We start from the raw sequence: 23,230 nt of genomic DNA on the forward strand, positions 1-23,230 counted from the left end.
TTTTTTCATAGTTTGGCTGAGGGTGTGTCTTACACTCCGGAGCGACTAATATGAGAACTTTTTTCTAATTCAAATATATAATTTCACATGTCGCTAGAGGGCATTGCAGGCTAATGGAGCAGCAGAAAGAAAGTTTGGAGTGAGCGAGAAACTTTCGAGGGACTAGAGAAAAGCGGAGGTTAATCTTACCGCAATGAAGAAAACAAAAAAAGCGAATCACGGACTAAAAGCAAGATGGCCACAACTAGAGGAACAAGTTTGCAAATGAGAGCTTGAACAACATGCTGCCGGGAGAGGCTTGTCAACAGTGCAGTTACGCCTCCGTGTCCAGGTAGTTGCCAAGGCGATGAGATGAGAAGATTTCAATGGATTTATGATATACAGTAGTTATCTGGACTGTTTATGAGATGTTAACACCAGACCCCTATTTAGTTTGTTGTTAATGCTTCATGTAGCTAACCATCAATGTGCTATGCTAGCATACCGTACACCTATTCAGACTGTTTTTTTTTTTTCCTGAGGCATGGTGCGTCTCATACTCCAGAGCGACGTACAGTCCGGAAAATACGGTCCACTTTAACCATCACCTTATCATCTGCCTTCATCCAACCACATCCTCTGCAACTTCATTTACCAGTACAGCCATAATTTCAACCGTCACAGGTCTACCCGATCCACATCACGTTACTTTTCAAACCATTTTTGGGTCTACATGATCTATTTCACTGAGACAATGTCCTTAATAGCAACGCAAGGGGAGCATTCAGAGGAATTTGTCCAAATGTTCAAGGCAAATGAAAAACACCTACATTATTTTTGCCAAATGTGATACAGAACAGAAATTGTTAGAGAAAAAAAAACAATGGGCAGATGAAAAATAATTCAATCAATTCAATTCACCATCAGTGCGGGACCCGGAGACATGAACTCCAGACATTGCGCTAATCTGACCATTCAAGTTTGGCTATGCTGCCACACGAAGAGAGATAAGTAACCTCTGTCGTGCGCCATGCTGATATGCAAGCCAAAACATTCAGAGCGCTGACTGTTTTTTGCACTCTGAAAGGTATTTGATTCATTCAGATATCACAGTGTAAAAGTGGTCATTTCAGTCAGTCAACCAGGCTACTTCAATGTATACGTAGCTTATGTGAATTCACTGTATAGTATTTTAAAAACAAACATACAGGCGCAGCAAAAAAAGCCGTTATGGTCTTCTGAATGCTATGTCTTTTTGGATTTTCCACACCACACAGTCTGTAGCCACTTCTACGTGTGAACTTAGTATTTCAAACAGCTCTTGGCTCCATCCCCGAGAGCTCGTGGCACTGAACGGCAGACTCTTGATAGGACCCCACTCTCCTATAAACCCGCTCTGGAGAAAGTGGCTGCAGTAAAATTGGATAAATGAGCACCAGAAGTCCTGCCCAAATACGCACACACTCTTTACTATACAATGGATCCCAATGGAGTCTGAACAAAGGCAATAGGTGTGAAAAACAAATTGCCAAAAACAGATGCTTAGCAGAAACAAACTGTCACTCCGGTGGTACTAGTCATTTGGCAGAGTGGTTAGCCCGAGCAGTGAGGGAGTGGGTTGGAGCCTTTTTAGACAGATTACTCTCCTCTCTGAAAATCTGTCCCGTAGGAGGAGAGCCGGCCCAGAGATTGGCAGCCAGATGGAGCAAAATTACTCACAGTCAATTAAAGCAAACTCTTAACTTGGCTCGACATATGTGGAGAGGGATGCGCGGATACAAAGCAGAGGAGAGCAGTTCAATAAAAGGTGTGGCAAGATGGCCAACTGTAAAATCTAAACCTTAATCCGTATGAGTCCACACACGTCTTATTGTGATGTTGCAATTGTCAATGTAATAGCTTTCTTAACAGTTCGGAAAAGATGTACTGCAGGAGAACAAGTCAACGGTCCCCAGAGCAGATAAACTGCAATCGGCGAGGGCTGTACTGCACTGCGCCGAAAACAATGTGCCAAATAACTATTGAGCACTGGTATAGAAGGCACTACATTTCCTGATCTTTGTGTTTGTATCTCGCCCCCAGTGTTAGACTGTAATGGAAAACAACCGGTACAAATATTCTTTTATCCCTGTTTCAGTGATGCGGCTAAATGATCAGAAGTGGTGACTGAGTGCGTGTGCCCGCGGGTAATGTACTGCTCTCTGGAGTCTTTTGTTATATGTATTTGTGTGTCGTATTTGTAGTGTCTTGATGTGTAGCAGGACCCTGTTTGAACATAATTTCTCCCAAGGGAGACAAATAAAGTGAAGTAAAGCAGCATTATGTAATCTTCTATGCGAAAAAAAAAAACTTGATATTTGTGAGTAACTGATCTTTGTGTGATCCAACGGCTCTATGGATGGTTGGCATGGCATTTAAGGGGCTTCTACAATGCTCAAGATCAATTGTTTTGATCCTGAGCGTTTTCAATTGTTTTTAGAGATTCTGGTAGGTTTTCACTACCAGAATCTCTAAAAACAATTGATCTTAGAGCATCATAGAAGCCACTGTGATGACACCATGCTAACCACTTGGTCACTGAAAGGTCAATTACACTCTAATAAAAGTTTTTTCTTTCTTTCTTTTTTTCCCACACAAAAGTTCCATAATGCACCTTTAAATAACTGTATTTTGGTATAGTAACACTTTAATTTTAAAGTATTTAGAAGGTATATACACAGTCAATACCTCTTCAAGGTAATGCCTTCAGGGAGGAGACAGAAATCCACGGGCCAGGTCCAGACGACTGAAGAACAGTTTTATACACCAGGCTATAGGGAAGCTGAACTCACTCCCTTCCCTACCTCATCAATGAATTGACAATAAAATCTTTGAATCTGAGATAGATCAAAGTACTCTATCATTAAGCGCTTAGTTTCTTTTAATGATGACATGTTTTTTCCTCCTAAAATGAATTAAAGATTCAAAACGCAACTGTTTCCTTCCTAATTAGTAGTAAATATGTTTAAAACAGGCGCTCCAACAAGCATAGCCAACATTTTCGTAATTATATGCCGTATTTATACACAAATATGATGCAACTCAACATGAAAGTATTCAGTATTCAGAAAAAGACACTCTGACAGGACAAAGTAATGGAATGAGTTACAGAGTATTCTCCCCAACACTGCCAGCCCTTTACAAAGACTGTTGTTCTTCGGCTGGTCTGGTCTGGTTACTCTGGTAAATGGCCTCAAAGGGCCTTAACTTGACAATGACAGGATTGTCGTGAGGGAAATGTAATACAGCACGTATCCTAAAGCACAAGTCTGCTTTTTAGATGTCACTTTTATGAAAGCAACAGAGCTCGAACTGAATGGTTTTAACATTGATCAAAGACCTGCTTTGATCTACACAAATACTGACGGTTTCCAAGGACCCTTTCCAAATAACTCAACATCTACAAGTACATGAGCTGGCATGGAAAAAGAGGCACGTGTGGTGGGTCCAGCAGCTGTAGATGTCGTTTTTACAATCATACAAGAGCCAGGTACCAGGGCCTGGGCAAAAGTGTATATCGTAAAGAAGAAAGTGGGCTGCTGTTTAAACAGGTTTGAGTAATCATAATAAATTTACTCTTTTATCCTTTTTGGGGGCTCTTTATCATCTTTGCATTAGTAAGAAGAAGCACCTCTGAAAGGGGTGGACTGAAAGCAGAAAATGGGCTGAATATGCAAGTTTACTCAAGCATTCATGGATAAAACAAAGCATTTGAGGAATGATTTTAATTAGAAAAATAAGCAAAAGTGCAAAATGTAAATTTGGCTCAATTATGGTCCTTAAAGTTTTGGTAATGGAACAGGGAATGGCTAAACAAAACTTTCTTATTTTCTTCAGCTTGCACTGTAGGTAGCTATCAAGACACTGTACAGCTTCCCCCAGCTTGCACCAAAAAAAAAAAAAGAAGAAAAAAGGGAGCTCTGCGAACATTCGGGCATTTTGCAAAAATTGATTCTCACCGTCTTCCTAGTTTGTCTGACAGAACAGACCCGACCGCGCTTGTTTAGGGGGATTTATGGGGCGCTCAGCAGCTAATCACTTCGGCTATACTCCGAAAGGTTATCCAGCTACTACACCTGCTGTCTCGCGCAAGCACACGCGCGGCACAAATATGAATATGTAGGACCGTAACAATGCTGTCGCTGGCATTTCCTACAGCACGGAGCTCTAATTGGAGGTTCAGGCAACACCGTGTCCTGGCAGCCAATAATTACCGGCTTTCTCCCACAGAGGGGAACAGGAAGTCAGGGGCAACGCAGCGCTCGCCTCAGCCACTGGAGGAGGCCTATTATCAGGATAAGAAGTGGGTTACATTTACTGTGACTTTTGAATCATTTGTGTAGGACTTTTTTTTGTCCGTGTCGGGAAGGTTGTTTTCTACAGCCTGTCAGGAGCAGTGGGCCAGACATCTGCAGACATTAAACCAGGATCTTGTCACTTTATGGAAACAAAGCCCATCGTTATGGCATATGTTTTGTACGATTATCAATAGAATAACAATGCATGAGCGTGTTTACATGCGCTCGAGTAAACTGGTTATTAGGAATATCCTGGTTATGACAGTATATGATGTTTTTGTGTCTGAGAAACCAGGACACTCAAATCCCTGTTTACATGAGCAACTAGAGTATCCTGGAGAGGCTCCAGAGAGGGGCGGAGCTTATTACAAATATGGTAAGGCGCTAAATATTTTAGCAATGTTGCTAACGCATGACTTTTTCTGACATTTCTCAAGCACAGGGACAAGAACTATCCAAGGAAGCACTTATGACAGTAGAGTTCTTTCCCAGCTTCAGCGACAGATGTGAGAATTGAAAAAAAAAAAAAAGTGTGGTTTGATCAGCAGCGCTGGCTTAAACTGGAGATACTACTGAGCAAAAAAGTAGTTGTTCTTTAAGGTTACTTCAATGTTTTGTTGAAGATACAAAGATTAAAAAGCACATGTACCTGATAAAATGGCTGCAGGAAAGTTTTTGCTCCTGCCATATCTGCTTCAAGTTCAAGCAATGGTGAAAAACAGGATATTGCGGTTTACACTGTACAGCATGCAGGAAACTGTGGTAATATCCTAGGTAGAAAATCCTGGTTTCTAATAACCTGGATATTGACTTATCCAGGACAAGAGAAAGACAAAACCAGGAAACTTATTAAAATCCCCATTAATAACCTGGATACTTGAGCGCATGTAAACACACTCAGTCAGTACTTTTTATTCAAACACTCAAACCACTTTTTTCCACCAAACACTTCTCATACTTTAACTTGCGTAGTTATTTGGATTTCTACATATATTTCCACGGCAAAATCGACTCTTTCTGTATCCAAAATTCAAAAACTTCTCAACCTGGCATTGACCATAGAAAAGACAAAAGATTCATATGTTTGGCGTATGCTTCAAAGCCCTCATATTATACCAGTCTACAGTCTACACTTTCCTTTTGGCCGGGTCACTCAGCACAGTCTTCTCCTAGTCACGGTGATGTCAGAGAGGGGGGCCAAGGGGAGCGCTAATTAAGACCAGATCTCCAGCAGCGAGACGCACCACAGCCTCGCGCTGAACCGACTGGTTACAGCTTTCTGCAGAGCCGGCCCGAGAAGGCTTCAAAGATGACTCTGAAAATAGCAACACAACAATCGCTGTCTGCGAAATGGGACAGAGCATTATCTACATCATGAAGTGAAACATCACTTTCAGCAGGAATTGAACAAGGGCTGACCTACATGGAGGAACTGTGCTGTCAATTCGAGAATCATAATTTGCTTTAGGCACAACTGCAAAACTAGATAGCAATATGGATTACACTGGCCTTGTATACATTACTGTGAGATTGGTTGTTAATCTGCGTATGTTTCAGCTTCCATTGTCCCAAAAAAACCACACATAAATCCTACAGTGGCTGATAAAGTCTACAGTATAGCTTGCAGGAATAGGCTGAGGATTAAAGTCATAATGTGTTTTCATCCAGCAAATACAATAAAATACAAAATACATTCATCATGGGTGTTTTGCGTCATCAGGCCTGACCAGTAAAAGGACATTACCAAGTTAAATTACTTAAAGCCACACCGCGTAGAATTTTACCCAATAAATAAAATTGAAATACAAGCATTTATTTTATGACAGATATTTTCATAATTGAAAAATATCTCATAAATGTACAAACAAACATTTATGAAGCTCACCCCTCCTAAGATATGACTGCAAACTTTACCGGGAGTGGGTACGGCTCCAGCTCGTTTCCATGGAGACGTGACGAGAGGCAGTAGGATTTGAGATTTAAACAGGTTACTTTTTCATTCAAATCCATTATTTTATTACACACAGCAGTAAGAGCATTTTCTATGTTGAGCTGGTCATTAGGAGCAGTATAGTCCAAAATGCTACGCAGTGTACCTTTAAATTTGCTTGGTCTTCCAAATACACATTGACAGAGACTCCTACAATATGCTTTATTGAGTCTTTTTCAACTATTGTGAACATCTTCAACTTGGTAAATAAAAAAATGTATCTCCAAATTAAAGTATTCAGCACCAGATGTTGTAGCTCAGTGAAACTGTTCAGAAAACAGGCTAAAAACAATGGCAGCAGATGTATGTCGCTAAACACTGATCGGAACCTTGTAAACTTTAAAATCTTCTTAACAATGTGCTGACATATATATATTTGAGTGACAAGCAATTAATATGAAGGATAACACGAATTTAGCTAAAAGTATGAATCCACAAATAACTAATGACCACAGTAAAACCTTTCAGACTAAACATGTCGCTGGAGTTTTTGGTTCCACATCAGGGAATCGCACCTCTGACCTCCCCGACCTCTCGTGCGACCCCCGTGTCCAGGGAACTAAACCACTAAACTAACACAGAGCCTGTACCGAGCATTTCAAAACCATGCTTCATGTGAGCCGTCTATCAAATTCAAAAATCGAGGTGACCGTTTACGGCGTTTTCTTCCTCGAAAGGTCGTCTCCGCTTTCAAGGACTCGTGTCTTTACTGTCAGGGAAAGATGGAGTTATTGCGTTGTAGTTTGAAGCTCGCATTACCCGGTTTAAGCCTTCGTAAACACTGGGCTTTTGTGACCGGAGCCCAAAAGTTACAAGTGAAAGCGGATATGTGCCGGGGTCACACATCAGCCGCACATCAGCCTCAGCAGGTCATGGGGAGCCCCTCGTCCTACACATGGTGCTTGAGAAATGCGTATAAGAAATGTCTTTACGCCTTCAAAAATTGTTGGAGTCCACATAACATGACGAACCCTTGAAACTGTCCACAATCTGTGGCTTAAAGGAACATAAACTGGTTAAATCTAACATAACTACGAGCCCAAAGTGTGGATACAATGAAAAGTTTGGAAACATACTTTATCTGTAAAGCTTTGCTGTAGTGACCATGTAGTAGCCACAAGAAATGGAGACTACGTTAATGCAATTAATCGAAATTATGATTTTGATCACTACTCTACACGATTACAAAAATAGCAAAATTATTCAAAAAGACAAACAAACAATACGTTACAATAGCAACAGTTACAATACATTTGACAAACTAACACCAAGCCAGGATTACAAAACACAAAATACAGTAGACATAGTAATAGTCTTGACTAGACAACACAGCAGTTCAACACAATGCATTCCAAAAAGAACAATAAAGAAAAAAAAAAAGAAAAAAATAGTAGTAGCTTTAGTAAATGTTGCTGATGAGGATATTCATCCTTTTAACTTATTATAGAAAAACTATTATTAAGGATGCCCTCCCACTTGTCCATCCGAAGCGATCTCACGAAGCAAAGAAAACGTATTATTTCATGCCGCTGGGATTATTGTTTTCCCTTCGCATTTCTCGTGCCATGACTCATGCTTTAGCCTGACATAAAAACAAACAGCGCTGTGTGATGATGTCATCAGGCCACGCAGCTCAGTTTACTTGCGCAGGTGTGAGGGCTGGCCAGCAGGGGGGACCTCTCCTCAATCGAGGCATACTGGAAATCATTTGTACTTTTATGACTGCTCAGAAAACAGAAAATAATCAGCATCGTTTTTATTAAAGGCAACAAATAATTGTTCGAATAATGGTGATTTCAATTATGACTAAAATAACTGTGATTATTATTTTTTCAATAATCGAGCAGCACTATCGCTTAGTCAGAATCCTTTCGAAACAGCAAACCGGGCCAGCCAATTAATAATTTATAGCACGTCATTAACCATGTCCAGCTGAGCAAATTAAAATGCAATCAATATAGGTCAAGAAGCTTCAACGTTAGAGAAAAATAATCTGGGGAAAATAGACAGCTGGCAATTGGACAATCAGTATGAAATAATTAGTGGCCATGTTGTCGATCATTTCCTTTAGGAGTATTATCAGGGTCACACACCCAGCAGCATTCCCTCCAATCTGATGTTGAGTGAGTATTATCTGTATACTTTTGCTGTAAAGTGTGAACAGAGGTGGTCAGTAACAAAGTAAATGTAAAGTGGTGGACGAGGGAAGTTTTTAATGATCTGTACTTTACTTGAGTCGTAATTTGTATTTATTTATTCCACTATATTTGAAAGATAAGGATAATAAGTTCGACTCCACTACATTTTTATAAAAGCTCCAAAGCAAAAGTAAATCTCATTTCAAAAGCCCAACAATGCACACTCTATGAACAGTAGGTGGCGCTGTAAACAAACACTATCAATCACCACTGACTTAAGTCAAGCAGGGTCCCTGTTGTGTTGCCGTACAGAGGGTGAGTTTGGGCAGAGTTTTTGGGTTAAGAGGGCTGCAAAGATAATTTTCATAACCCTTATTTAACCTCTCATCCCCTGCCTTAACACAGCACATGTTCTCCAGTTCGACTCTACCCAAATCTAAAAGCTTCTTGACTGAACATACAGCCAGTGTAACGCCTCATTTTCATTCATACATTCAAACCTTTATTTAACCAGGAACCGTTTATCGTGTTTTCGTCTCTGTTTTGTCGTGTGTTTTGTTCCTTTTTCATGTTTTTTTTTGGGTCACTTTTTGGTTGTGGATTCGCCGCATTTGTGTCACTTTTATTGTTGTGTCTTCATCACGTGCTTATCACCTTTTGTCGCTCTTTTGTCACATTTTTGCTGCGTTTTCGTCCTCCTGGAGAAAATGTGCTTGGTTCAGGTAAGGGTCGAGGTTGAATGATTTTGTACTTTCTACAATGAAAAGTACATATTTTCTACAGCAAACACTTCAGTACTTTCACTTAAGTGATTTTTGACAAAGCAAGTTTTACTTTTATTAAACAAGGTGCTTATTTAATCACTTGTGTCGCTGCATTATTGAGTTTATCAGAATAATCAGACATTTATTTAACAAAAAGGTCTGTGCCTGTTGCAGTCTCGTGGGTTATATTAAGTGTATGCAGACTGTTGAATTAAAGGATATTCTGTTCTGCTTTACATTTGCTGTCTGTATTCATTCCGTGCCTATGGGCATATAGATAACCGTGACTTAAAGCAACAGGACGAACACAAGGATAGGCCATAGATCAGGAGAAGCCGCACTGATTGATACCGAGTTCCCAGACCTTGCTTCTGCTGCCCCTCTGGCCTTTACACAAATCAGTCCCAAACAGGAAAAGCACCTTTCAACCCTACAGCGCTTTCCAGTAGATACAGTAAAGCAAAAGAGTTTTCACAAATAACCCAATCCTACCTACAGGAGATGAATCAGAAGTAATTATTTCTTAGCTTGAGGTGAGGCTTATATCCGAGCTTACACTACATAAGAGCTAATGAAAGATGATTGTGTTTTTATCAATCAATCTACACATATAAAAATGCAGCAAGGCAAGTTATTTATACGTGTTATGAAGTCATCGGCCCAAAGAAAGAGTCAGAGGGCGGGATATCTTTGGCCTTTACAGCTACAGCTTTCAATGCAGATGACTAATGCCAGCCTTATGGGATCTGAAGTGAGGTGTGGTCCTAGGACTGGGCCCAAAATGTGACTCCTCCACTGCTGACATGATTTGAACTTTAAACCCTGACAATATCCACACAGTTTTGTCAACATGATGTGTGATTGTTTTAACCTTCTGTATTGGGGACTGAGTTTATCTATAATAAGACATTTCTCTTGTCCTGTAACTGCTGTATGACAGAGGTAACTTTCCAATACAATGGGGTTCGCCTGGTCCGGACATTGTGATAGGGTACAGTGCAACGGACAGAGGGACCGCGTCTAGTCACAGCGAAGTAAATCTGCATAATCTCTCCAAATCTACTGTGACAAAACGCCTCAAAAACCTGGCAGCACCAACACGGACGAGATCTTCGGGCAAATGGCTTCTCCTTCTGGAGCTGTGGGCTGGACGTTCCACCACTAACCCGAAGAATCCTGTTTGCAGCGGAGCGGGTCCTGGCAGAGCAATTAGCCACAGCAAATGAAATGAGGAAAATTCTCTGCATGTGTTTTACCTTAGTCTGAACCTAAATTTACGATAATGGTGATAGGAAAGTATGCAAACTGTTTAACTACGTATTAGCAAATGGTTCCTTTTTTTTTTCCGACAGGGGTCACTGAAGAAAATCATCTGGCTCCGATTTACATGTGTCACCATCAAGGTAGGTGCATTGACTTGACCTCTCATATAAGGTTGAAGCTGGAGCCAAGTTTACTTATTTATGTCTTAACAAACACTGAATTGTGGAAAAAATAAAACGTATGACAGAGACTTGGACATACACTACAAAAAGTAAACATTGGCTTACATGACTTGAATTGAGGAAATGTGTCTTGTTTTGAGTGGTTTTGACTCATTTAGACTTTTGGCCTGATCTGACCAAGATAACTTTACTTGTTTGATGATGTTTCAGACTAGTTCTATGGTAATTTTGCTTCAAATAAGAAAGTAAAACTGCCAATGAGATAAGAGCAGTTTCCTTACCCCACTGGCAATGAAAATAACCGGATATAAACACCAAATGCATTGAAACAAGTCAGAAACATCTCAGAACAAGTGAAATTAGTGAAAAATTGAGACATTAACAAACTAATCTAGTTAATTACTTTTTGCAGTGTACAGATCACAACAAAGATGTGATGCACTGACTATGTCAACGTTAAAGTTTTGTTTAAACAAACAATGTATTGGTCCACTAATGCTGTGCATGCACTGTAACTCAGTAACTAAAGCATCTACCAATGCTCCACATTTAAATGGAGTTTAAAAATGTTAAATTATGTATTTTCCTCCGCCTACATGTTCCAGCCATGTCCTAATTTGTAGAATGGGCCCAGACCTGTTCACCACAACTGTCTCTAAAATCCTGCACTGTCACTCAAGAAGTTGTTAATTCGGGTCCAAAATGCCGTCATGCACGAGCTTAATATAGAAGCTGCAGTTACACATAAGCCCTGAGGTGGCAGTAGTGAGTATAAAATGACTTGCATCTAGCCCCTTTAACCATTTACCAAATAAAAAACAGACAAGAAAGTTGCACACGCTCTAAAGCACATTGAGTTACATTTTTGTAGAAATTGTGCTTCATACATACATTTCTATTCTATTGTTACAGAATAGATATTTTCCCTTTGATTACAGCACACATTCACTCATGAATAAGCTTCTGCAATGTCAAAAGGTCCAGTGTTGCGTTACATTTTTATCTTGTATTGATGATGGGAGAGTGTGACCACTGCGCAAAACCTTCTCCAGCACATCCCAAAGATTCTCAGTGGGGTCAAGCTCTGGACTCTGTGGCGACCAATCCATGTGTGAAAATCATTCCTCATGCTCCTGAACCACTCAGAATGTGAGTGCTGAACCCATATCAAAATAGTTCGATACATAATGTGTGTACTCTGATCTTCCTTTCTCTGATCTTCCTTTCTCTAACCACACTGTGCGTTTCTTGAATGATTCTGTACCAGGACGGTTTCTGCTCAGGTCAGTGCCTTTCCCCCCCCACACTGACCTTTCCACCTTTGTCTTCCAACATCACCGCCTCCCTTTACACCCCCACAGACACCATATAATCTAACCAGTCTCAAAAGCAGATTTATTTTCTCCAGCTGGAACACTCCTCTCCCCAGAGGCTTCACAGTTCCCAAACCAAAGGAGGACAACCAGGGCCGAAATCACTATGGGGCAGTTTGGTCAAAGCACACAGTGTCTAGGTGGAAAGAGAAACGTCACACTGAAGGAAATTAGAAACTTACAATAAAATAAAAAAAACTGATTGATTTGAAGGGCTATAAATACTTTCCTCATGAACAGACTATTACTTTATCACCTTTTTAGACATATTCATTGTTAACTAAACTAAAGTAGTCAGGAATTTGGATTACAAAGGAAATCATTGTGCCAGGTCAAACTGACTGAAGGACAGCTTGAATCACCAAACTAAATTTGGAGTCGTGACCAATGCAGAAATTCCAAATGACCCCCGAAAACTTTAGCATTTAGAATGTGTTACCTCCATCTCGGCTCAGTGACAGCAGCTTGGATAACTCCGACGGCAGCAGTGCATATGTGCTAAAGACCATTACACCCACACAGAGCGATCTCCTCTGCCCTCGCGGTCCCTGGTGCAGTTCGTTCTCAGAATGCTCTCCACTCCGAAGACAGGGCTGTTGACACTGTACAGTAAAACAGCTGGAGCCCAATGCAAGGCCAACGACTTCTCACAGAGGCAGAAGAAATGACTTCCGACTGCGCTCAAGCCATAAATACATCAGGTCACGGCTAAGGACTTTCACAACTTCAAATATACAGTCGCTTATTTGTTGAGAAAAGTGGAGTCCCCTGGGAGGCTCCTGCTCTGAATGTTTTTTTTCTTGTAGAAGGGTAAAAGTTCCTTTGCCTCCATGGGGTCAACTGCAGAAACAGCAATCTCGTTATGAAGCATTTTAATTTCGCTTTCAAACCCAGAACAACGTACTCATGCACTTGTGACAAAAAAGTTGAATGTTGTAAAAATCAAGAAATTAACGCCACTCTATCTCTAAAAACATGCATCTTTACTGGGAGCCTAAATAAAATAAGCAATATGTGTTTGCACAGTGCATATTGGATAAGGCTTTGTTATTGCTTCACTTTGATGCATTGTCTCAATAAGAAGCCTGCGTACAATTCCCAAGCTTCCAGCATAACATCTCAGCCAAATTGCATTAAAATCACTCAAACGCAGAAACAAAAAAAAAGTCACAATTTGGTCAAGCTATAAAACTAGATAAAATATAAAATCAATCCCATGGTGGTTTTGAGGAAGAGCTGCACTGAAAGAGCCAGGCTGACACACACACGGCGAAGGATGTTAAAGAAAATAAACCCTAATTAACGCGTACTGTCATGAAGTGTCTGCTCCTCAGCTCTCGGCACGTCCAGGTCAGAGTAAGCACAATCAGAGAGGAAGGTTGCAGCAGAGCCTTGAAAACGGGGGGAAGAGCGAGTGGAAGGATATTATACACACTCTCGCACGTTTGTTTTGGCATGGCCTCGCTCTGATGTCACGGCCGTTGCCCCACTTCTCTGGCCCAGAAATGACGACACGAACTCGAGCAATGGCCAAGCATTTTAAGATGAGAGACCCCAATTCTGGAGACCTATCAAGGCCCTGTACAAGATTTGTGTGTGGATTGTAAAGACTAGATATTTATAGAAAGACACTATGGATATACAGTAATCATTAAGTCTTTTTTTATTAAAGGTGTGAAAGCATGCTTCTTGACAGTACAGATCTGCTTTGCTCCCTGAAAACGGTGAAACATGCAATATATAAACTCTAGTACAGAAATGAGATGCATTACGAAAGTTTAGAATGAGTTTGCTGTTTCTAAATAAAAAAAAAAAAAGTGTAGAGGTAAAGGGCTATTCATAAAGATGTGCTTTACATAATGGAAAACAGATGGTTTCAGGATGGATAATAGAAAAAGTGTGATTAGTTGGGAGTAAGATTAACAACGCTACAACTGCTGCTAATAACATACACTGCCTGGGCCCCCCAAAAAAGAGTGACCATCTGGATTTGGCTAATTGTTATGATCTGGGGTTGCTGCAGTTGGTCAGGTCTAGGTTCAGCAACACTATGGGCCCAAAGAATGAGATCAGCTGACGACCTGAACATCCTGAACGACCAGGTTATTCCATCAATGGATTTCCTCTTCCCTGATGGCACAGGCATATTCCAAGATGACAATACCAGGATTCATCGGGCTCACAATGTGGAAGAGTGGTTCAGGGAGTGTGAAGGATCATTTTTACACACGGATTGGCCACAGTCGAGAATCTTTGGAATGAGCTGGAGAAGGCTTGGCACAGTGGTCACACTCTCCCATCATCAATACATTATAACAGGGGTAGGCGAGTTTGCTTGGTGGAGGGCCAATTTTCCTCATCGTCAAACGACCAGGGTCATTTCTTCCAATTGAAAAGCGAAGTAAAGCATCATTTTCAACAAGCGCCAGTGTTGGACATTGTGTTGGAGTACTTTAAAGCAGTACTAAGTAACTTATTTACCTTAATAAATCCTTTCCGTAGTCCCTGTGGGGGTAATACAAGTGTTTATGGGATGATTGGAGGGTCTTTCATCTCCCCCTGGGGTCTCTGGCCAGAAAACCATGTTTGCAACTTGACTGCCCCCGGTGCGGAGAAAGCAATACACACTAGTGTAATCACGAAGAAGAAGCTAACATGCTAACGGGCAAAGCTAACTGCGGGCTAACGTCACTTTAAACAGTATTTACAGCCAAGTTTGAGTGAAAAAAAATATTTCTATTGTATAATTGGATGCACAGTAACCCTCTCTCCCTTCGCCTTTCCTGTCTACTCTCCAAGACAATTAATAAATTAAAAAATCGTAACTTGCTACTACACCTGCAGTTGCGCTTATGGCCTCTAGGGGGAAGAGTTACTTAGTACTGCTTTAAAGAGGGGGTATTATGCTTTTTTCAGTCACATAGCACCAGTCTATAGCACACAACAATGATGACCAAACCTTCTGTTGGTCTGTAAATGCAGTAATTAGAATAACATTAATTACATCTCAAAATGGCTGTAGCAAGTGTCTTGAAATAGGCCTCTGTCTCTTTAAGAACCTCTGACCCTTTCCGACACGCCCCCTCCACACGCCGTCTGTGGCATCAGTGGGGAGGGGGTTCTGCTGAGGAGCAGTGGTTGGTTACTCGGCTGGTGACGAAAGCTCGGAGGCGTCTCCAGGAGGTGGGGGCGTTCCTAGGAGGACTCAGGCAAACCTATCCCTAAAATGGCTGCCATCAGAGTTTTTCCACATTACTCAAAAATACGTGAATGTGCCAAGGCAACACTTCAGGCATGTTTTTAATGAGGGAATGACATAATAACATGATGTAAAGCTTGAAAAAGTCGATTTTGCATAATACCCCCCCTTTAAAAGGGACTAGATGGAGTTTGAGAATGTTCAAATTATGTACCTTCTACCCCCTACTTGCTCCAGCAATGTCCTAATGTGTAGAATGAGCCCAGTCCTATACACCACAACTGCCTCTAAAATCCTGCCACTCAAAAAGGTTTTGATTCGGGTTCGAAGTGTCGTCATGCACAAGCTTAATATAGAAACTGCAGTTATGCGTTAGACCTGAGGTGGCAGTAGCGAGTATAAAAACGTCAACTTCCATTTAGTCTCTTTAACGGGCATTTGATCTCTGATTTGTCTGATAATATTCCGTAAAAAACAACCTTGAGAGCCAGAGGTTCTATGGTATTGATGAAAAAACAATGCAACACTGGATCTTTTGACATTGACAAAGCTTATTCAAACAATGCCACAGCGAATGTGTGCAGTAATCAAAACTAAAGGCATTATTCGAGCATGCATTGTGGTCGGGCAATGTACTAACCGGAAAACGCTGGTGTAACTGCAAAACCTGCTAAATCATCTACTACAAATACATTTACAAATAGTTGATATACGCTTTGAAAGACACTCGCTAAAACAAGCAGAAACAGAGGTCAAACTGAAAAGACTTTCCTCGTCTTCATCAAGCTGAATAATTTTGCAGCTTTTTAGACCAGACCCTTTTATATGCTGACAGTGAGCAACTAAAACTACTCACGCAGGGATGTTACAACAAAAAGCCGGTCCCGTGTTTGGGGCTGCAAATTCACTTAGGCAAGCGTAATCACTCAAAAGATGCACGAGCCGAGATAGCACAAAGAAAATGAATTCACAGCGGTAATCAGAGGAGGAGATAAGAAGGGAAGAGAGAGAGAGAGAGACGCGCCGTTGCTCTGAGCCCGAGCCAAGCTTCAGCTGGAGTTGTGCAAGCTGCTGGCTGTCACTCACTCACAGCAAAATGAGATCCAGCCCTGGGAATACAAAGCAGCGTTTCAACAGAGGTGCAGGAGAGGTGAGGAGAGGAGAGTGCGGAGACAATGCACGACACTAGAGAGAAAAAGAAGTGCTCAAAATTGAATAGGAGTGATTTGTTTCACTGTTAAATGAAATAATGGAAGTGCAGCTGAAGCAAAAGCAATCGGATTAGTTAACGTGAAATCAAGTCTGTCTATCAGTATAAGGCTAACACTGACTAACAAACTAAAACACTGCTATAGTTACCTCAACCATTACACTTTCCACCAGTTCTGGCACTGCATAGTTTGTCAAAATGTTCAATTACTTTCCGGATATTCATCTACAGCGATACAGTATTTGCATATTTACTCGCTTATGCCTTATTACCGGCGTCCTCTCAAGCTTTTACAAAAACAAAATCTAATTAAAGGAGTATGTTGAAAAATGTCTCGTGGATTTCGCTGTTGATTTTGTGCACTGAGCGGCGCACAAACACACGGCAACGCGGCGCCTTCTGCCAGCTACACAGCCTCTCCAGGTGGTGCCAAGCTTCAGCGAGATTACAACACTTGGACAAGACGGAGAAGAGAGAAGCCAAACAGCAGGGGGCTCAGGGAGGGAAGCTGTGCTGGACAATGGCGAGGACTAATACAGTGTGAGCCTTACAGTGAAGATTAATATTACACAGCTCTAGATGCGTGTGAGTTCAGGGCTTATGACATTAACCGTTTGTTTGTTTTTTTCCCCATAACTGGCGATTCTAGCTAGTCTGGGCTAATTCTGATTTATATAAGCCACATAATAGATGTCATTACAATTTGAACATACTGTAGTAATGTTATAAATAGCTATATCGGCTGGCCGAGGTATCGGATTTTACAGGGATTTTACAATATCAGCTATCCGCCAAAATAGCCGATAAGTCGATATCTCCGGGACCGAAAGTTATAGAGACTGGAAAGAGCGAAGTCATGGCGAAGTCAAGGAACAGGCCACCGTTTTTCCATACTGAGATATGTTCTTACCTGAGCTTAGACGAGTTGATGCATACCCGTCTGGTCTTTACATATGCGCTCAGTCATGCAAAAAGACCAAAGATGTTGTTAGCATTTAGCCTCTCCTCCTCTCCTCTATGGGGCCAAACGGGGGTGAAGTGAGAAGCGACCAAGCTCTTGCACTTTTTTCCCTATTTAACTACGGTTACATGAGCAGTTACAGTTAAACATGTCGATTTTCTAAGCGGATTAAAAGGAGCACTTCGACATCCGTGCATTAAAGTGAAGATAACTTATTACTGCGCAGACGTCGAAGTGCTACTAAGGTGTTATTACGCTTTACAATATAGTACCCCTTTTTATCCACTTAGAAATCGACATGTGTAACTAGACTTGGATCGTGCAACTACTCACGTAACTGTATTTAAATAGGGAAAACGTGTAGGAGCTTGGTCGTTTCTAACTTCACCCCCGTGTGGCCCCATAGAGGAGAGGAGGAGAGGCTAAATGCTAACAACTTCTTTGTTTTTTGTGTTTTTGCGTGACTGAGCACAAGCACAAAGACCAGACAGGTACGCATCAACTCGTCTAAGCTCAGGTAAGAACATATTTCAGTCTGGAAAAAAGGTGGCCTGTTCCTTTAAAACGAGTCTCCCCACAACTTCCTATTCCTCAGGGGAATACAGAACCATCATAATGAAAATTGGTTAGCTACAAGGTTGTTAAATGCAAGTTTCACTAGACCTCAGTCAATATGGACATGCTGCATGTCATTTTGAAGCACAACCTGGAGAATTTAATCGCAGAGTATGTTTTAACATCCGCAATAGTATTTTAGATTGCCGCGCAAAATGCCGAGGCTATGGATGCTAATGCTAACGGCAACTAATCAAAGCTGGGACCGAAACTATAATTGAATCACCTAAAGTAATAAAATAAAATCGGCCACTTAGCAGCATTATAGACCAGATATTTGGATAAATCAGCCCAAAAATATCGTCCAAAATTATCGGTCGAGCATATCGGCATCGGCCAATAAAAATCCCAAAAATCGACATCAGCTTTAGAAAAACAATATCGGTCGACCTCTAGTTATAAAGTGTGCGTAAAAGTCTGTTACATTTGGTTTTGTGCCATTATTGTCGATAAAATGTCACAAAAATACAGTTCATGTGGTTTCTATCTTTTTGTGTCATATTTCCCACCATTTTCAAGCCATCCTCCAAAGCAGTGGTTCCCGACTGTTTGTTTTGTCTCGCGTACATGTTGAGTCATCCAGTTATACTCTGCTTGAGTACCCCCTACCTTGAGGGAGTGCGCGCAATTATCAACTAAACTGAGATTTATTAGCTTTCAGTGGTGTGTTGTGTTCAAGATAAAGCTAAAATGCTCTCAAAATTCAAACCCGTCACTAAAAAACATGATCAAAATTCACTCATTCATTGACAGTAATCCTAAAATGTAGAGTTTCACCTTCTTTTTTTGATCTGAAATAAGTCCAAGCACCCCCTGCTAAGTGCTCAAATACCCCCAGGGGGTCTGCATAACTGGTTGGAAATCACTGCTCTAAAGTATTTAAATGGAAAGCATAAAATTCAAGTGGTCAAAGTGATAAGTGGGACTAAATGTGTTACAAAGTCTACCAGTGTTAAGTCAAACCCTTCAAACTGAAAGAAAAGCTATGGCCATGATGTTTTGTTTACAGACTATAAACACCTACAGGCGCCTTGTAGTGACAAGCCAATGACAGTTGACAAGCCAATGTGAAAATAGTCACGCACTCAGCATGTATTTCTGTGAATAATTATGTACTGCAAGTCCTATCTTATCTTATCTTACTACTTTTCTGACTGCAGTATTGATGAATTACAACATATTCCAGCCACTACTGCTCCATCTACTCCTACCACTAATGCAACAACCACTATAACTACTACTGCAAACATCAATCTTCACAAAAACAATAATTTCAGAAGAAAAAGCATGAAAGTCGATGTCAGACAGCTCACTTTTACGTTAACACAGCGAAGAAGACTGGCAAAGACGCCGCGGAACCACAGCAATCTGGATTTTGTTTGCGGTCAGTTCAAACGCGTGTCACTGTCATTGCGATAAATCTGCAGTCGGCTCCACTCACCGCTCTCGCTCTTCTCGATCACGTCCACTGTCTCCCCGGCTTTGAGGTTGATCTCTGAGTTCTCCTGCCTCTCGTAGTTGGCCACGGCGACGTACTGCTCCAGCACCATGGGCTCCGAATTGTCGATCCCTGAGGGGTAAAAACACGCCGTAAACCATCTGCCTTTGGGACGACGTCCTCTGTAGCCCGTAACACCACTACTACTACTTCTGACGCTGACAACGTGGACCCGGGACACCGCCATGACATCCAACCCCCCCTGACCAATCAGATCCTGCAACTTGCTGGCGGCATAGTCCCAAAAGTTTGGCCAGGGAGTAGCTGAGTCAACCCCCGTCCCATGTTGAAGCAAGGAGCAGCATTGGCATCAACACAAAAGTTCAGCATTGGGGAAATTGTTCCTAAAGGGGTCCATCTTGTTCTTTAAAGTGTTGCCATGATTAAAAAAATGGTCCAATTGAGGTAAAAGATATGGGGTTTGTTGTAGGTCGGGGCAAGAGTGGAGCGGGACTGAGGGCTAGAAGAACAGTGAAGTTTTTGCGTGTGGAAAATCAACAGTGCCTCCCCTCAACTGCTTTTGGGAGGAGGGGGGTGAACACACGCTAACCATCGCTAGCCTTAAATAGAAACATATGAGTGCACTAGAAAGACACAGGCAGAGGGAGAGGAGGAGAGAGGGGAAGACAGAGAAAGCAAAAGTGAGAGATCAAGAGAAGGAAGGAAGGAAGGAAGGGAAAAGGGGGCAGAGAGGGAGGTAGAGGGAGAGATATTGTGAGTGAAAAGTAGAGAGGAAGAAAGAAAGACAGAGGAGACGCAAGTCTCTCTTATACAGTATTTGGAGATCCCAGCACCAATGTTAAAGCAGAACTAAGTAACTCATACCCCTAGGGGCCATAAATGCCACTGCAGGTGTCGTAGCATGTTGCGTTTTTTTGCTCATTAATGCTTGTGAGAGTAAATACTACGCTGACAGAAAAGACAAAGGGAGAGAGGGATATTGTACATCCAATTGCACAATGGAGATCATTTTTTTCACAAAAACTTGACTGTAAATACTGTTTAAGTGGCGCTAGCCCGCAGCTAGCTTTGCCCTTTAGCCTGTTAGCTTCTTCTTCGTGATTCCATTAGAACCAGTTCATACAGAAATGTCAAGGGGAATGTCGAACGATGTGGTCCTGTGATGTTTAAATGGAATTTAAGACTCTATTTAAATTAGAAAAAATACCTATGAGAATATCTTCTATCGACATGTAGTTTGTAAAGCAAGAACTTGCAAAAATAGCAGGCCCATACAAGGGAATTCATACAAAATTTTGTTATTGTAATCTCCAACAATAATCTCGTCGGTGACAGGTTCCATTTATCATTCGAATGTTTAAATAATAAAAGTGCCTTGTGTAGAAAGCCATATTTGCAGTAACTCTATGTAAGACACCCTTCTTTGTTCAAACTCATGTCATTGATACAAAACGGAAATCATTAATTGGATGCCATTTGGTGAATTCCTCTTTGTGCACCATTAACATGGACATGGTCGAGAGCATTAAGCAAAGACAGAGAAGGAAAGGAGAAGAAGCAGAGAGAGAAAGAGAGAGCAACAGAAAGAGAACAGCCTTTGTTTATGAGAAAGTATTAGCTTGGGTTAGGCTAAACGAGTTCCGAAGTCAAGACATTGACCTTTCAAACGCTGGGGTTTTATTTACTCTTTATGAAGTTGGGACGTGGGCTGCAGATGAACTGATTTGATCCGAGGTAATGATGACTCACGCAGCCCTCAAAGAAACATAGGCTCAGTGCCGTTGCTATTGGTGACCTGCAACAGTCTAAATATGTCGTGAGGAAGTTCAGACGAGGACTTGGACGTCCAACTGAATCCTGCACCGATGTAATTGTGGAAAAATAAACAATATTAAATGAACATTTGGAAACAATAACAGTTCACATTTTGCTTGGCCTCGTGATTCACTGATGTGGGCAGCACAGTGAAGGGAGGATTTCTCTTTTTTATGACATAAACAGACAAAAGAACATGAAGAACACATTCTCGAAGTCGTTCAGTCAAAATTGCATGGCACCCTGGTTAACCTCGTTCATTGAAAAGTTATGACAAGCTGATTTGTTGCTTAAGAAAAGAAATCATGCAAAAAAAAATAGATTATTTTTTATTTATATACATTTGTGATGATTTCAAAAAGTCTAAATGACTCAACATGAGGATGAAAAGCCGTTGATGTTGATGGATAGGATTGTGATGATGTCTGAACATCCCTGAACAGAGTAGTCCTCGAGGAAGACCACAGATGAGGAACAAGGGAAGATGGATAGATCACTAAAAGAACTAGCAATAAAGAAAGAATAACAGAAAAGTAGTTTTAAAACATGAGGACAGATTAGAAATGTACACTTTACAAAATAACATCAAACTCATGTGGGAAAGCCTCAGCAAAACAGAGCAATTTGTCTGTTTTGGTATACAAACATCTCATGGAGATGAGCGTGGACAAGTCTGGCTTTTGGAGACTTTTGTAGCAAAAAGCTTGAAAAGTGTTTGTTTTTTTGGAATGGATACCGAGATGGTGTCAGTCGTGTGGACACCGAGGGCAGATCATAAAAAAACATACATATGGCAGATGAAAATGGACATCTTGCCAAAGTCTGTCATGCTTATATGAAACTATATGAGTGCAGGCCTGGCTAACACCTGGCTAACACCTGGCTAACACCTGGCTAACACTTATCAGAATCTAACATATGGTAATGTTGAATAAACACATGTGAGGTCTAATGATTAATATAGAGAAGTTCAAAGTAAAGTGTGTATGTTGGTGCCACAGCATTCCCGCCGCTTGACTATAGATGCAACCATGTTTTTGGTCATATATGTATACAAGTTGGGGCGACATGGTGACACAGTGGTTAGCGCTTGTGCTTCACAGCTAGAAGGTCCTGGGTTCCATTCCCAACTGGACGGGGCCTTTCTGTGCTGAGTTTGCATGTTCTCCTCGTGTTTGTGTAGGTTTCCTCCAGGTACTCCACTAAAAATATGTACAATAGGCCGGGATGAATGAGAGTGTGTTTGAGAGTGCGCATGGGGGACCACGGATTGGAAATTAGCTCAAGGCTACAATTTACATGCACTGTCCAGACCAAATAAATAAACCAATAAATTAAGTTCATATGTTTTAAGACTAATTACAGGGGATTTTCAATCATTTAAAGGAGCACTAAGTAACTTGTTTACCTTAATACATCCTCTTGTAGTCCGTCTGGGGTAATACAAGTGTTAATGCAGGGGTGTCCAAACTTTTTTCATGGGGGGCCACATATTGAAGCGTACACGGGGTGAAGGGCCATAGATCGGTGGTAAGTGCCATGAAACCTTTGACAAGCAGAGGTTTAAAATGTGCCCCACACCGTAATTTATGCTTAAAACCTTCGGGCCAGCTCTTTGTAAAAGGGTCATACTGTCTTCTTAGCCTATTATAGTTTTGTTCTTTTAGTAAGACAGAAGGTTTAGTTTACCTGCTTTAGTTTTGATCACTTCCTGTGATCATACTCCATGCCAGCTCTGTCTCACAATAAAATGTGAGACAGAGCACATTTTATTGGTTAGTTAGGTTAGAAACAACTAGGTTAGTTGTTTCTAACCTAACAACTAACCTAGTTGTTAGGTTAGAATTGTGTCGAATTATTACATTTCAAATAAAAAGGACCATCTCTGATATTTACTGATTCAGAAAAAAGGCCAAGGGCCAACAAAAATTGGTCTGAGGGCCGC

The 23,230-nt window shown here is 41.2% G+C and overlaps 1 protein-coding gene across 8 annotated transcripts in view; it reads right to left on the reverse strand.

The window, feature by feature from the left end:
* Window positions 1-23,230, reverse strand: part of sh3pxd2aa (SH3 and PX domains 2Aa) — a 179,335-nt gene that overhangs the window by 33,219 nt on the left and 122,886 nt on the right. For all 8 annotated transcript variants that reach the window (XM_079553291.1, XM_079553290.1, XM_079553294.1 and 5 more), the window contains one exon: window positions 19,453-19,581. In XM_079553291.1, the coding sequence (XP_079409417.1) occupies window positions 19,453-19,581 (129 nt within the window). The remainder of the gene's footprint in view (window positions 1-19,452; window positions 19,582-23,230) is intronic.

This window comes from Gobius niger (genome assembly GCF_951799975.1).
Source record: "Gobius niger genome assembly, chromosome: 3".
NCBI lineage: Eukaryota > Metazoa > Chordata > Actinopteri > Gobiiformes > Gobiidae > Gobius > Gobius niger.